Source organism: Carlito syrichta, unplaced genomic scaffold (genome assembly GCF_000164805.1).
Source record: "Carlito syrichta isolate Samal-C Ts95f unplaced genomic scaffold, Tarsius_syrichta-2.0.1 Scaffold309259, whole genome shotgun sequence".
Classification (NCBI taxonomy): Eukaryota; Metazoa; Chordata; class Mammalia; order Primates; family Tarsiidae; genus Carlito; species Carlito syrichta.
Genome location: NW_007253355.1, coordinates 54,873 through 68,835, shown reverse-complemented (window position 1 = coordinate 68,835; position 13,963 = coordinate 54,873). Strand labels below are relative to the sequence as shown.

The 13,963-nt window shown below is 39.3% G+C and overlaps 1 protein-coding gene across 1 annotated transcript in view; it reads left to right on the top strand.

Annotated features, from left to right (window-relative positions):
* LOC103269417 (tail-anchored protein insertion receptor WRB) overlaps positions 1 to 13,371 on the top strand; it is a 156,375-nt gene extending 143,004 nt beyond the window's left edge. Inside the window, exon 7 of the mRNA XM_021717067.1 lies at positions 12,941 to 13,371. Coding sequence (XP_021572742.1) covers positions 12,941 to 13,093 — 153 coding nt within the window. The 3' untranslated portion in view covers positions 13,094 to 13,371. The remainder of the gene's footprint in view (positions 1 to 12,940) is intronic.
* Positions 13,372 to 13,963: the final 592 nt, after the last annotated feature.

Sequence of the window (13,963 nt, the reverse complement as noted above, 5' to 3'; positions counted from 1 at the left end):
AAAACCAGGAATGTGACATGGGTGCATTTCTGTTTTTTGAGTTGAGTTCTCACTCTGTCACCCAGGCTGGAGTGCAGTGTCATGATCATGGCTCACCAGAGCCCCAACCTCCTGGGCTCAGGCAATCCTCCCACTTCAACCTCTCAAGTAGCTGAGACTACACACTTATGCCACTATGCCTGCCTAAATTTTTAAAAATAATTTTTGTAGAGATGAGGTCTTACTATACTGCCCAGGCTGGTCTTGAACTCCTGGACTCAAGCAATCTTCTCTCCTCAGTCTCCCAAAGTGCTGGGATTAGAGGCGTGAGCCACCATGCCTGGCCACATTTCTATTAACTAGTCTATATGCTGTATTCAGTTTTTACCATATTTTAATCTGCATTTATTTGTGTGTTAAAACCAATCTTATGGTATGCAGTCATAAACAAAAACAAAAGCAAAAAAACAAACAAAAAACTCCAACTCTCTCTAACAGCTGGCAAGTGTGAAGCTGGGTGATGAAGCAGGTAAGTGACCAAGTCAAGGATGTGTTCATCTGATCTCTACTATTATATGTGCATAGTCAACACATGTTTGTACACATTCAAACTATTCCACTGAATGGAGAGAAATCTTTAAGTGTTTGACATGGATTAAAACAACAACAACAAAAATGGATACAGAAACCACTATCTTCTCTAATGAATGGGACTCCCCCTGAATACCTCTCCAGCTTCTGCAGTTCTTAAACACAAGATGCCAAGATGTGTATTCTCTACTTTATAACAGCATTTGGGACATCAGGAAAGTGAACACTGAAAAGACCATTACTTCCTGCCTAGGAAGATCTTACCTATGACTTCAAGGAAAAGGGGGCCTTATGGGGCCTGACCTGAATGATGACCTAGGAAAGAATGAGGGGCTGAAGAGATTTTGAACAGTCTCCTTAGGAGTAAAGGAGGGATGCAGAAGGCTGTCTCAGCTTCTGACCATTCTTATAGAAAGGAATTGGAGTCTGGGGACATCACGAGAGCTTTTTAAGATGCTGGAAACATAACTTGTTCATGTTTGTGTTTGTTTTTGATCAATGAATATTGTTTTGTTTTATTTATTTAGATAGTTATTTTTGTTTATTCATAACCTAAAAAAATTTTAAATATATTTAGGGGGCACAAGTGCATGTTGCTTACATGCATGTGTTGTAAGTGTTAAAGTCTAAGTTTTTAGTGTACCCATCACCTGAATAGTGAACACTGTACCCAGTAGATCATTATCAACCCTCATTGGGTTTCAACCTCTCACCTTTTGGAGTCTCTGATGTCTGTTATTCCTCTCTGAATGTCCATGTGTTCCCAATTTTAGACCTTAATTATAAGTGAGAACACACTACTCCATAATATGCATATACCACATTTTCTTTTTCCAGTCCTCCATTGATGGACACTTAGATTGATTCCAGGTTCATATTCTTTAAAATTGTATGCTTTGCCAATCCAATCATCTTATCTGGAAATCTTTAAGCCTTTGGCTTGATGGATCACACAATTATGATCTTAAACATCCTGTTGGCTTCCTCCAACAGCAATCTTGAGGGAAGTTACTTTTTAAAAGGCAAACATTGGTATAGGTTGTGAGAGGAGATCTCAGGTCTCAGGTTAGGTCCCTGGAGTGCCTGAGGCCTGGGAAGTTTCTGCTCCTGTGTTCTCAGTTCCAGCCACTCTGAGGCCAGCTGCCTCTGAAGGTCATGCAGGGCCAGCCCTCAGCTATCTCCCACGTGGCCACCTGTCCCCACTGACCACGGCCTGACACTCACCACCACTGACACCTGTCCTTAGTTCTGGCCATATGCCACGTCAGCAACTTGCTCCCCTGGCCAAGTTCCCAACAAAAATAGCTGCTATGGAAAGTTCTAAGACATCCCTCTTCTGAGACATTCCTCTCTCCCCATTCTCACTTTCTCAGAAAAACAAAAAACAAAAATAAACACAAACCAAGGTGAAATTACTTTAAGGTATGAACTTCCTCAGATTAATGATTCATACTCTGTCCTAAGATCTTATGACAACCTGGCTTAATTGACCAGGTAATTATAATTATCTTTAAAAAATGCTTTTGCCAACCATAAAAGTCATTTCAAGCATTTCACACAGATGACTTTCAAGGATCTGCTGATACTGATATTTTATAATTCTGAGAGCTAAGGTTGGAAGTTTATTTTAAAATTAATGTATCCCACTTCATTCTAAGAGGGATTTTAAGCAGTAGTGGATTATATAAATGCATTCATTCAACATTTTAGGGGCAGATTGAGTGCTGCCATGTGTCAGGCAGAATTCCAGGGACTGAGGAGGGAGCAGACAAAATGATAAAGTCCCTTCTCCCACAGAACTTATGTTGTAGAGCAAGTGATGATAATATCCAAAGACCTCCAGCGCTTACTTGACCTTTTGAGGCTGTTTCTTTATTCCCTTCCCTTCCCTTCCCCTCCCTCCCTCCCTTCCTTCCTTATTTTATTTATTTATTTATTTTTGGTTTTTTGAGTCAGGGTTTCACTTTGTCACCCAGACTGGAGTGCAGTGCACAATCATAGCTTGTTGCAGCCTTGACCTCCTGGACTCAGGCTATTCTTACGCCTCAGCCTCCTGAATAGTGCACCACCATGTCTGGATAATTTTTTTTTTTTTAATAGTGATGAGGTCTTGCTATGTTGCCCAGCTGGTCTTGAACTCCTGGGCTCAAGCCGTCCTCCCATCTCAGCTTCCCAGGGTGCTGGCATGAGCCACTGCATCTGACTGAGGTTAAGTATTTCTATAAATTCTCTGAACAATTGTTTTCTTTACTTAACATATCTTTCAATAAATTAAGATCAATTCAAATATTGATAAAAAGTGCTAGGGCCCTCTGTAATTGTTGCTAGCAAATCTGTAAAAGTTGAGACATATTTTTGTAAGATTTCCTACTATGTCCAGGCTAACTCCCACTTTTAATGGTGTGTATCTTTTTAACTCATTTGTTTCCGCTGAATTCAGTAATTAAAAATATTGGATTTAGAGGAAAATAAAACTCCACATAATCAACAGTTCTATGCTACACATGGTGAATTTTAATCTGATTCCATGTGTCAAGAAGAGCATCAATGTTTTTTGAGATCTAAGAGTTAACCAATTTTATGCATTCATGTATCCAGTCATTTAACACATATTTTTTTGTGCTTATGTTATGACTGAGTAAGCGAGAAGAAGCTATGCCAGCAAGTTAAGTTTAATTAATTATGAATTTATTAAATGCATGGGTCAAGAGTAGGAAAATGCCAGAAAAACTCTTGGCAAATTGGTGCAGTTTGTGACAAGCTTTTATAGGTAAAATTTGCAGCACTGGCTACATAGCAACTTAGTGACCATAGCAACTATTAACTAACAACTTGGCAACCAAAATGGGAACTTTGATGGTTAGGGAACTTTGATTAATTTTATGTCAGGTAGGTATAGCCAGTGCCCAGAAAGTCCCTGGAGTTCTGCCATTAAGATATAGTTTAAGGTAGTTTCATAGAGGCAAAAAAGAAGAATCATTATACAGTGGAGTTACCTTGGTTAGGTCACTAACAGAATATAAGAACAAACTATGAAAATATCAAAGCGTAACATTTGATTTTAGTTAACAAAGCATACAATTACATGGGAACTATGGCGAAGGAGTTCTGTAACGGTCAGCAGGCTACAGTCAGCATAACTTGCCCAAAGGAGACAAAGCTGGGGGTCTGTGGTCATGGGAACATTACTGTAATCACACATAGGCATTGATTCTTAGGTCAGGCAGGTAACTAAGATAAGTTTTAAACAAAATGGAATAAGCTGGTTAATATTACTACTTTGCTAGCAATTTGATTTTATTAACTGATTTAACTTATTTCACTTACACCTTGGTTCCAGATAGTGGCTGGGTCCTGACGATCCCCAAATGAGTAAGACACAAGCACACAGACTAGTAAGGGAGTCAGATAAGTTATTGATGATATGGGGAAAAATGAAAAGGTCCCCTAATCCAATCTCATAGGTTAGGGAAGAAGGGAAGTTTCCTTGGAAATATTATTTTGAGCAGTACCTTGGGAAGAGTGGCTGATGTGGGAGAACTGCATGTGATTTAGGATGGCTGAAGCAGTGTGGTGGGGAATGAGGCCAGGCTCTTTAGCCATTCTAGGGCCTATAGATTTATCTTGAGAAGACAGAAGTTTCTAAACATGAGGGTGTCATGGTAGGTTGGTTGCCTTCTGGAATGATGTCTCTGACTACAGTGTGGAGCACAGATTGGAGATGAGGAAGACTAGAGCAGATGATGATCATTCATTCCCCAAGGAATCCTTTCAGCAACCCAGGTGACCAATGATGGCAGTCATGGTAAGGGAGGGACATGTCATGGGCAGGACTAAGCAGTAGTAAAGATATAGTATAGTCTGTGAAACACCTGGGTCTTGCAACAAGTGATGGACTCTTTTCCTGGACGTTATTTATTTATAAAACATTGTGTATTTATTCTTACATGTTTAAACTTCAGTCACCTTCAAAGTACTCTCTGTTTGATGCAATATACCTATTGAGACACTTTTTCTATTCAAAACAGTTTTGGGACTTGTCAGTTTTGATGCCTTTTAGTGCTCTGTAGTTTTTTTTCACCTCTTCCACATTGGCAAAACATTCCCTTTGAGGACTTCTTTTTTTTTTTTTAAGCCAAGTGAAATAAGACAAAGTCACTTGGAGCGAGATTGGGTGACTATGGAGGGTGGGACATGGAGTCATTCCATTTTTGGTCAAAAACTGTTGAACACTCAGTGCATTGTGGGCAGGTGCGTTCCCGAATTACTCATCACGAAGTAGGCAAATGCATTGAAAGCATCTCCCCCCCAAAATTCACTGAAGCTGAAAGTAGCCTCTCTCAACAACGCTAGCTGGTATACTGATGCCAGTGGGTTCCTAGAACACTTATCTAGTAGGGGAAGCCTGTACTACAAAGGGCCCACCCTCCAAAAAATAATTCCTGTTTTTTCTGATTCCCCCCTTGTATTAGAGCAACAAAACTTGGTATGTCACCACCAGTGATATTTAATGTGAAGAATAGTTTGGAGATTTCCAGAGTTGAAAACATCCTCTTAGCCTGACTCGTACCTGTCCAGCTCTGTCTGACTCTCATGTTCAGTGCCAGTCTCAGAAATCTGACCAAAAATGTGAGGCTGGGCCAGGGGATGTGAAGGTGTGTTGGATTCTCTGCAACTTGTCATCTGGGAATTTGCTTTTTCTGTTATTAATCTTGAGAGTTGGAGGGACAGAACATTAGGAATTAGGAGACTTGAAGTGAGTGCTGATTGTGTTGATTACTTGTCCTGTGACCTTTGGCGAATGACTTCACTCTGTGGCTTCAGCGTCCTCATCTGTCCAAAGAAGGCTGAGAAAGTCTATGTGTTGGCAAGGTCACTTTCAGCGCCCCTGTCCATGATTCCGAGATTGCTGCCTGAATTCTAAGACATTAAGGAACTTTTAAGGACTGCTTTTGAGTATCATATCTCTCTACTTAATTAAATCAACTTGAACCCTTGAACCCCCTTGGCCCCAGGGAGATTTATCATAGGGCTGTTTCAGGGAAGGGTTGGAAAAGCTTTTATTTTCCTTCTTTTTAAAAAAAAATTTTTTTTAATTTTAAAGATGGGAGGCATAATTCAGGGTTAGTATACAAATGGTCATTGTACAGGTAAAGTTTGGGCCTCACTTTGGTCCCCACTTCGTCTGTTTTAACTTCAGATACCTTTATTGATGAAATGTACTCCCCCTCCCCTATTTCCTTCCTAGAGTTGCATTTCTGGGAGATGTAACCTGGTTCTACTCCATGGTCTAGGGGAAATAGAAGCTTCGGGGGTTGGTATTTTACACAGTAGAGACCTGTTTGAGCCTGGGGTGACCTCACCCACAACTCTTGCCTTATAAGTTACTATCTTTACCCAGAATCAGTGTTGAAGATACTATGTGGTTCAGAAATGTCATCAGTTTGTTCTGGTCGAGAAAGAGTTTTTAATACTTTTACTAATTTGTTCAAAGCTGAAGTAAAGTCATATTACATGGGCATACAGATAGAAAAGACACTTTTGTTCAAATTTTTAAATTGATTGCATATATGGTCTGCATATTTTACTAAGTAGCATTATAGATCTTTGGTATGCTTTGAATATGGAGACAGAACTGTACATATTACTAGACAGTATTACCAATTACATTTTCCTAGGAATATGAGTGATGGAAAAAATATTTTTATTTATTTTAACCCCAAGGAATAGTGACATCTGGATGCAGGGAAAAATGTCTTTAATCTCATGATTAAGAGCTTAATCTCATGATTAAGAGCTTTTAAAAGCTTGAAATGTAGCCGGGCTCGGTGGCTCAGCCTGTAATCCCGCACCTTTGGGAGGCTGAGGTGAGTGAATTGCCTGAGCCCGCAGGTTCAAGACCCGCCTGGGCAGCGAGACCTCATCTTTACAATAAATCAAAAAATCAGCCCGGCATGGTGGCGCACGCCTGTAATTCCGGCTACTCGGAAGGCTGAGGCGGAAGGATCGCTGGAGCCCAGTAGGCCGAGGCTGCGGTGGCCGGGAGCGGCCACTGCACTCCAGTCTGGGCGACAGAGTGAGACTCCAACTCAAAAAAAAAAAAAAAAAAAAAAAAGCTTGAAATGTAAATGTATGGAATAAATAGGGCCACTCAGTTATTGTAGCCTTGCTATTTACATATTTTATGGATAAATGAATGTGGTGTTCATTTTGATTAGCTTGTAATTTATTCTAGTATGCTTAATTTTCAGATTCAACTTAAAACTGATTTGAATTATTTTTTTTAAATTTTGATTTATGGACTTAAGGAAGAAGAAGGAGAGACAGCCACAGGAGAGGTATGTTCTGTCATCTTCAACCGTTGTGCTTCATCAGCTTAATAAAAACAGCTTTTAAGTGGGAGGATTTTAGTTTCAGTCACATTCCCCTTGTTCTCCATAAAGTAAGGGAACGGGTACAACCCACGCACCCAGAAAAATCTTCCTTTAACCTGCGGAGAAGGGAAATTAGTTAGGGATAAATTTGTCTGAGAGAGGTGAGTAGAGAAACGGGGCTCGTCTGTGGACTCCATTCGAGTGTCCTGTGCTGAAGGTGCCTCCAGATGCCAGGCCAGGCTGGGCCAGGGCATGAGGTGGAGATCCCATCCCGTCCTTTTCTACCCCTGCTGAACAGCACACAGTCTGTGCATCCTGCATGGTGGTTAGTGGTGGTGGCATTTTGATTGCCTCCTATTCCCCTATATTTATGTTTTTGAACATTTTTGGATGAACTGCTTTAAAAGGTGAATTAGGAGAACTAAATTAAAGTTGATACTAATTTACCAAAAGTCACATGTATTGTCTAGATCATCGCAGGATCATCAGCATTAAGGAAAGTCCTGAGTGTCAAAAGAAATCCCCCCGAATAAACTTTTGTTAATTTTTGAAATTACAAAATAATTGATAAACTTTATAGAAAATTTAGAAAATACAGATAAAAGAAAAAAATGAAAATAGCTTATAACTCCATTACCCAGAGATAACTACTAGCCACATGCGCACATCCATACACACACACAAACACATACACACACACACGTACACACATATATAATTATCGAATCTTGATGAATACTCTTTTGTAATCTATTTTTTATCATGTAATATAAATATAGATCTGCTTCATTATTTTAAGTGTTGATATATCAAACTAATCTCTATTCTTAGACTAAAAGTTATTTCTAGCTTATTCTATGCCATAATTTTTCATTATTTATAAGTTATATCTTTCCAATAATTTTTTTGTTTCTTATTTTTGAAAATCCCATTTTCATATAGAAAAATAAGACAAAACATATTTATTAATTGGGAGAAATTCCAGATTATTTGTATAGACTGCTGATAACTTTGGCTTGAAGACATTTGCTTTTGATAAGAACATATAACCAGCACATATATTTAAAAGCTTGTACTTTCTGACATAATTCTTTTTGAGAGGTTCTTTTGGTATTTGAGTCTTCTAACTACATACATTATGGATTCATAAAGGTTATTTGATGAGAATAGTTTGTAAATACAAGCAGAGACTATATGCTTAAGGGAAATTATGGAATCCATTAGAATTAAATGTACCATCCTGCAGTATTGTGTACGTGTGTGTGGTGTGGTATATGTGTGTGTGTGATATGTGTATGCATGTGTGTATGTGTGGGTGTATGTGGTGTATGTGGGGTGTGTGTATGTGTGTGTATGTGTGTGGTTGTGTGTGTGTATATGCTGTATGTTTGTGGTGTATGTGCGTATGTGATGTCTGTGATGTGTGCATGTGCGGGTCATGTGGTGTATGTGTGATGTGTGTATATGTGTGTGTGGCAGATGTGTGTGTGTGATGTGTGTGTGTGTGTGTCATGTGGTATATGTGTGTATAATGTGTGTGGCATGGTGTATGTGTGGTGTGTGTGTATGGATGTGTGGCAAATGTGTGTATATGTGTGTGGTTGTGTGGTGTGTGTGGATGTATATGATGTGTGTGTGGTGTATGTGGCATGTGTGTATATGTGTGTGGTGTGTGTTTTATGTTGTATATGTGGTATGTGTGGGTGTATGTGTTGTGTGTTGTGTGTGTGGAGATGTGAGAGGTCCTTACCTCTAGTCTGAGTTGTTACATTCTTTTTCTCACTATATCTTTGACCTTTATGTTTCTTAAAAATAATGTAAATTTTGCTAAACTAAGACAGAAGAAGTAGCCCAGGAAGGAGCAGAAGGCGAAGAGGAAGCTGAAGAAGAAGAGGAAGCTGAAGAAGGAGAAGATTCTTAGGCCTTTTCATGCTTCATTTCTTCAGCCTTTCCAGGTAGACACAGAATTCTGGATGAAAAACCTATTTATTACAGTATGCTCTCCGTATCTCATTTTACTTGGTAAAATGGAGATAGTGAATTCCAACTCAGAGCCACCTGTCTCCCTTCCCAGGCCCCAGTGTGCCCACTTGCAGGCGGTCCAGCCCCCTTTAAAGCTGCAGGGCTTGGTGCTCTTTGGTGGATTTTTTCTTGGGCACTCGGGCATGGAAGACTATGGTTGATAGGATTTCAAGGAAGAGGTGTACATTGAAGCAAGGAAGAGTTTTGTTTTGTACTTATTTCCTCCTTTTCCTCTACATACCCTCCATTTAAGAGAAGGCACAAGAAGTGTCTTTCACTAGTGTTCTGTTACCTAGACCCCTTGCACATCTACAGGGGAATGACAAAATTGAGTTCAGAACAATGGCAATAAATGGTAACCTTAAAATAATCGCAAAGCTGGCTATTGATTCATGACAGAAAATTATTGCTTCCAGAGATTCAGTCATAAGTGCTTGATATTACATTTTAATCTATTAAATATTAACCAGAACACTCCTGTAGAAACACTGTGGAATATGGTGAGGTCACTTTAAGTATCTTTGACAAGTAAGCTTTTGTTGCCTTGTGTCTTTAAACTTCTGTTGGCCATGAAAAATAATTACATAATTCTTAACAGTTTGATGTGCCACATATTGATTATACTTATGAAGTATTAATAAGATGCTAAAACCTAAGGATAATGTATATTGAGGCCATGAGAGCATGCTTAAATATTGTGAGACATATAGATAAGACAATAGGTATGAAAACTCTTAGGGATCATTAAGTATTATAAAAGTATCTGGTCTTATCAGACATTTGGCAAATGCCTATGTATTTGTTGTATTATTATTAATATGATTGACCTTGCAACTGAACTTGAGGCTGCAGCCTATTCTCTAGGGAAGTGATGCTTACAGTTTTGCTGTGGTGTCATAAGTGTTTTAAAAACAATTTAAATTAAAAATATACCCAGAGGAACACAAATCACTCTATGAAAAAGATACCTGCACACGCATATTTACTGCAGCATTATTCACAATAGCAAAACATGGAATCAACCGTACTGTCCATCGAAAATAGACTGGATAAAGACAATGTGGTACATATACACAATGGAATATTACGCAGTCATAAAGAAAAATAAAATGATGGAATTCGCAGCAACCTGGATGGATTTAGAGTCTATAATACTCAGTGATCTATCACAGACACAAAAATGTGAGTACTACACGTACTCACTCATAAGTGGACCCTGAACATTTATCATGATACTATAAGAAAAGGATTGACAGTAGTGGGACACTGCTGGGGGGGGCACATGACATCAATAAGGGTACCCAAACTTTTCCTGCATGATGACCACTTATGTACCTAACTCTGAGTTTTACCCCACGTCTTTAAAACAAAAATAATTGAATAATAATTAATATTATTATTAATTGAGTAACATATATGTATACACACACACACACACACACACACATATATATGTGTATATATATATATTAGTCTTCTTACTGTGTGCTGAAACAGGTGAGACAGATTTTTGGGCTATTGCTCTTAGGGTAGCTGGGAAGGACAATGATAATGAAGGAACACACACTCACAAGCACACATCCAGCCTTTGGTTAAGGTGCATGATAAAACTTGGCATCCTTCCAGAGAAGGTGGATAGAAGAGTTCATTTGGAGAAGGAAGAAGAAATCCCCAGTGCTCTGTGCATATTGGCTAACAAATAACAATGCTCTATGCATCAAAGAATAATGTGAAGAGTAGGGACCTCCCTTCTTAATATACTCATGCTTACAAATAAAAAGCTAATGTACAGGTGTGGTGGCTCATGCCTGTAATCCCAGCACTTTGGGAGGCCAAAGTGGGAGGATCACTTGGGCCTAGGGGTTCAAGACCAGCCTGGGCAACAGAGCAAGACCCCAACTCTACAATATAAAAAATTCGCTGGACATGGTGGTGTGTGCCTATAGTCCCAGCTACTCCGGAGGCTGAGGCAGGAGTATCACCCAAGTGGTGAACCATGATCATGCCACTGCGCTCCAGCCTGGGTGACAGAGTGAGACCCTGACTAAAAAAAAGCTAATATAAAAACTGCTTAATATATTTTTAGGGCATCTGGCCATCACAGTTTCTTATTGGACCATAAAGGTTTTATCATTCATTTGCCTCAGTTACAAAGCAAGTCTTGCCCGTGACTTGAGGTCTTCCCAGGAGGTTACTTTCATGCTTTGAACACACAAACCTTTACTTTAAGGCCTACTGCTTGTCACTTTGGTTACAATGCCATTTCTAAGGAATGGCTGGGAACTCATTTTTGTAAAAAGGAAAACTGGCAAGTTTACTTCAAGAAATTCTACCTGAAGAGTGGAAGGACATAGAAATCTGCTGATATTTATCTGCATACCAGAGACAAAACAAAATACAAGAACCACAGTAAATGCCTCAGAAGTACTGTTTAAATCCGTGTCTGTTCTTTCTGCTTGGGAAGTTCTTTAAGCATCATGCAATTTTAATGTGATAATTATAAAAAAAATATTGAGTGTGGAATGGCACAGCTGAGAGAGAATTCTCAATGTAGACAGATGGCTCTTTATATAGGCGATTCTGAAAAAAACAAAAAAATGTAAAATACAACCGTGGCTAGGCTATTCTGTCTGTGTCTCTGATGGGTTCCAGCTTGGAATCCAGTCCATAAGAGTCTGTTATGAGTCAAAATGCCTGACAGTGAAGGAGTGAACCAGGCAGCACCCTAAATCCCACCCATGACCCCCAGAAAGATTCAGTAACCTTTAAAAAATTATTATTATATTTTTAATTTTTATTTTATTATTATTATTATTTTATAAAGATGTGGAGTACAATTCAGGGTTAGGTATACAAACATTGGTTATGCAGGTACCCTTGTTGGATTAGGTATGCCCCTCCCTCCCCTGGCAGTTTCCCTCAACTGTCAATCCCACACCCCCTCCCCACTACCGCCAATCGCTTTCTTATAGCATTATAATTGCTCAAGGTCCGTTTATGAGTGAGAACATATGGGACTCTGTTCTTTGTTTCTGTGATAAATCATTGAGTATGATCGACTCCAAATCCATCCAAGTTGCTGTGAAGTCCACATATTTGTCCTTCTTTATGGCTGCATAATATTCCATTGTGTATATGTACTACATTTTCCTTATCCAGTTCAGCTTCGATGGGCAACATGGTTGGTTTCATGTTTTTGCTATTGTGAATAGAGCTGCAACAAACATACGTGTGCAGGTATCTTTTTTGTAGAATGATTTGAGTTCCTCCGGGTATATTCCCAATAGGGGAATTGCTGGGTCATATGGAAGGTCAATTTCTAGTTCTTTCAGAAATCGCCACACTGGTTTCCAAAGAGGTTGCACTAGTTTGCATTCCCACCAGCAGTATAGAAGCAGTAACCGTCTTTAGAATGCAACATGGTGATGCAGTCAGACATTTCTGCAATCCATTTGACTTTTAAAGACAAACCCATCTTATAGCTCACAATTGTCCAGGCATTTTATTTGAAAAAAATGATTTTAGGCAGACCATGGCAATAAATGCAACTATAAAATAGATATATATTTTTGAGTCAAGGGCTCACTTTGTTGCCCAGGCTGGGGTCCAGTGGCACGATTACAGCTCACCTCAGCCTCCAACTTCCGGACTCAGGCACTCCTCCTGCATCAGCCTCCTGAATAACTAGAATTATAGGTGCATGCCACCACACCAAGATAATTTTTTAAAATAATTTTTTGTAGAGACGAGGTTTCATTATGTTGCCCATGGTGGTCTCAGATTCCTGGACTCAAGAGATTCTCCTGCCTCAGCCTCCCAAAGTGCTGGGATCACAGGTGTGAGCCACGGTGCCCAGCCTTGGTTTACAGAATAAAATACAATACTTTCCTTTATTGTGTGTTAAATAATGAAGATTGTTAATTCTCTCTATCTATCTTTAACAGTTTTCCCCTAATATTTGCCCTTTCTTTTAGAAAACCCAAGCCACGAAGCAACATTTCAAATGTCTCCCACAAACCAAACTCAACGAAATACTTTGGCCTGAAGCTAGTACACCTCTCTTAGTACATCCGGAGGTTCACCGAGGACTTGTGTTATCTGACGTGGTTAGATGTACATGGATATAGCTCCTTCATCATATCAATATGAAATTAAATGTAAAGATAGTATATGCATACCTTCATGTGCCTGATATTCTTGGCCTTTGCTATTTTTTTTCTTTTTTGCTCTGTATGACTAGACCTTCTTATTAATACTCCAAAAAAGTTGATTTCAAGGTGTAGAACTCTTGATACAGCAAAAGTATTTCTTCATATGTGCCTTATGCTACTTGTCTCAGAATTAGCTTTGAAAATGAAGTGCTTTCGAGAGAACCATCATATAAATAAAGATTAATAGAAAAATATCTTGTCCCAAGGAACATTATTTCATTATTTATAGCCTCTGCTTGTCCATGCCTGGGCTCAATCTGTCTGTGGCCAAGTCTGAATCCTCAGCCACCCTTTTCTGTCTGTATCGGGATGGGTGTTTTTCATTGCAGTGATTATTTGGTCCATGTTTTCAAATTGCACTGATTGTCTTGTTACATCATATTATGAGTTATATGCAGGGCTGTACACATCGTCTTTGAAGCCTTATCTGACTGTAACTCTAGCATCCAGTCGTGTAGGGATGATGGTAAGGACAAAAATATTTGCAATCTAGGGCTCTTGACACGTTTCTGAGCTGAAGGGAGTGGCTGATTCTGTTTCTCCTGCCGTTGGTTGACTTGTCACCATGGTTGAGCAGCTGGGTCCTGTAATTTTTTTCTCCTGTTGGCCAGTAGTGAGTATTCACCAATGGTCCCCCAATGACTTGTAAATCAGGTAGGTTTGATAGCATTTATCTGCTCACCTGTCCTGCCTCAGTTTACCATAAATATTTTTTTGTAAGATTTTGTTGATGTCCCTCCTCTTTGCACATGTGCTCCTTGTGTTTTTCTTGCAGCAAATGTTGCT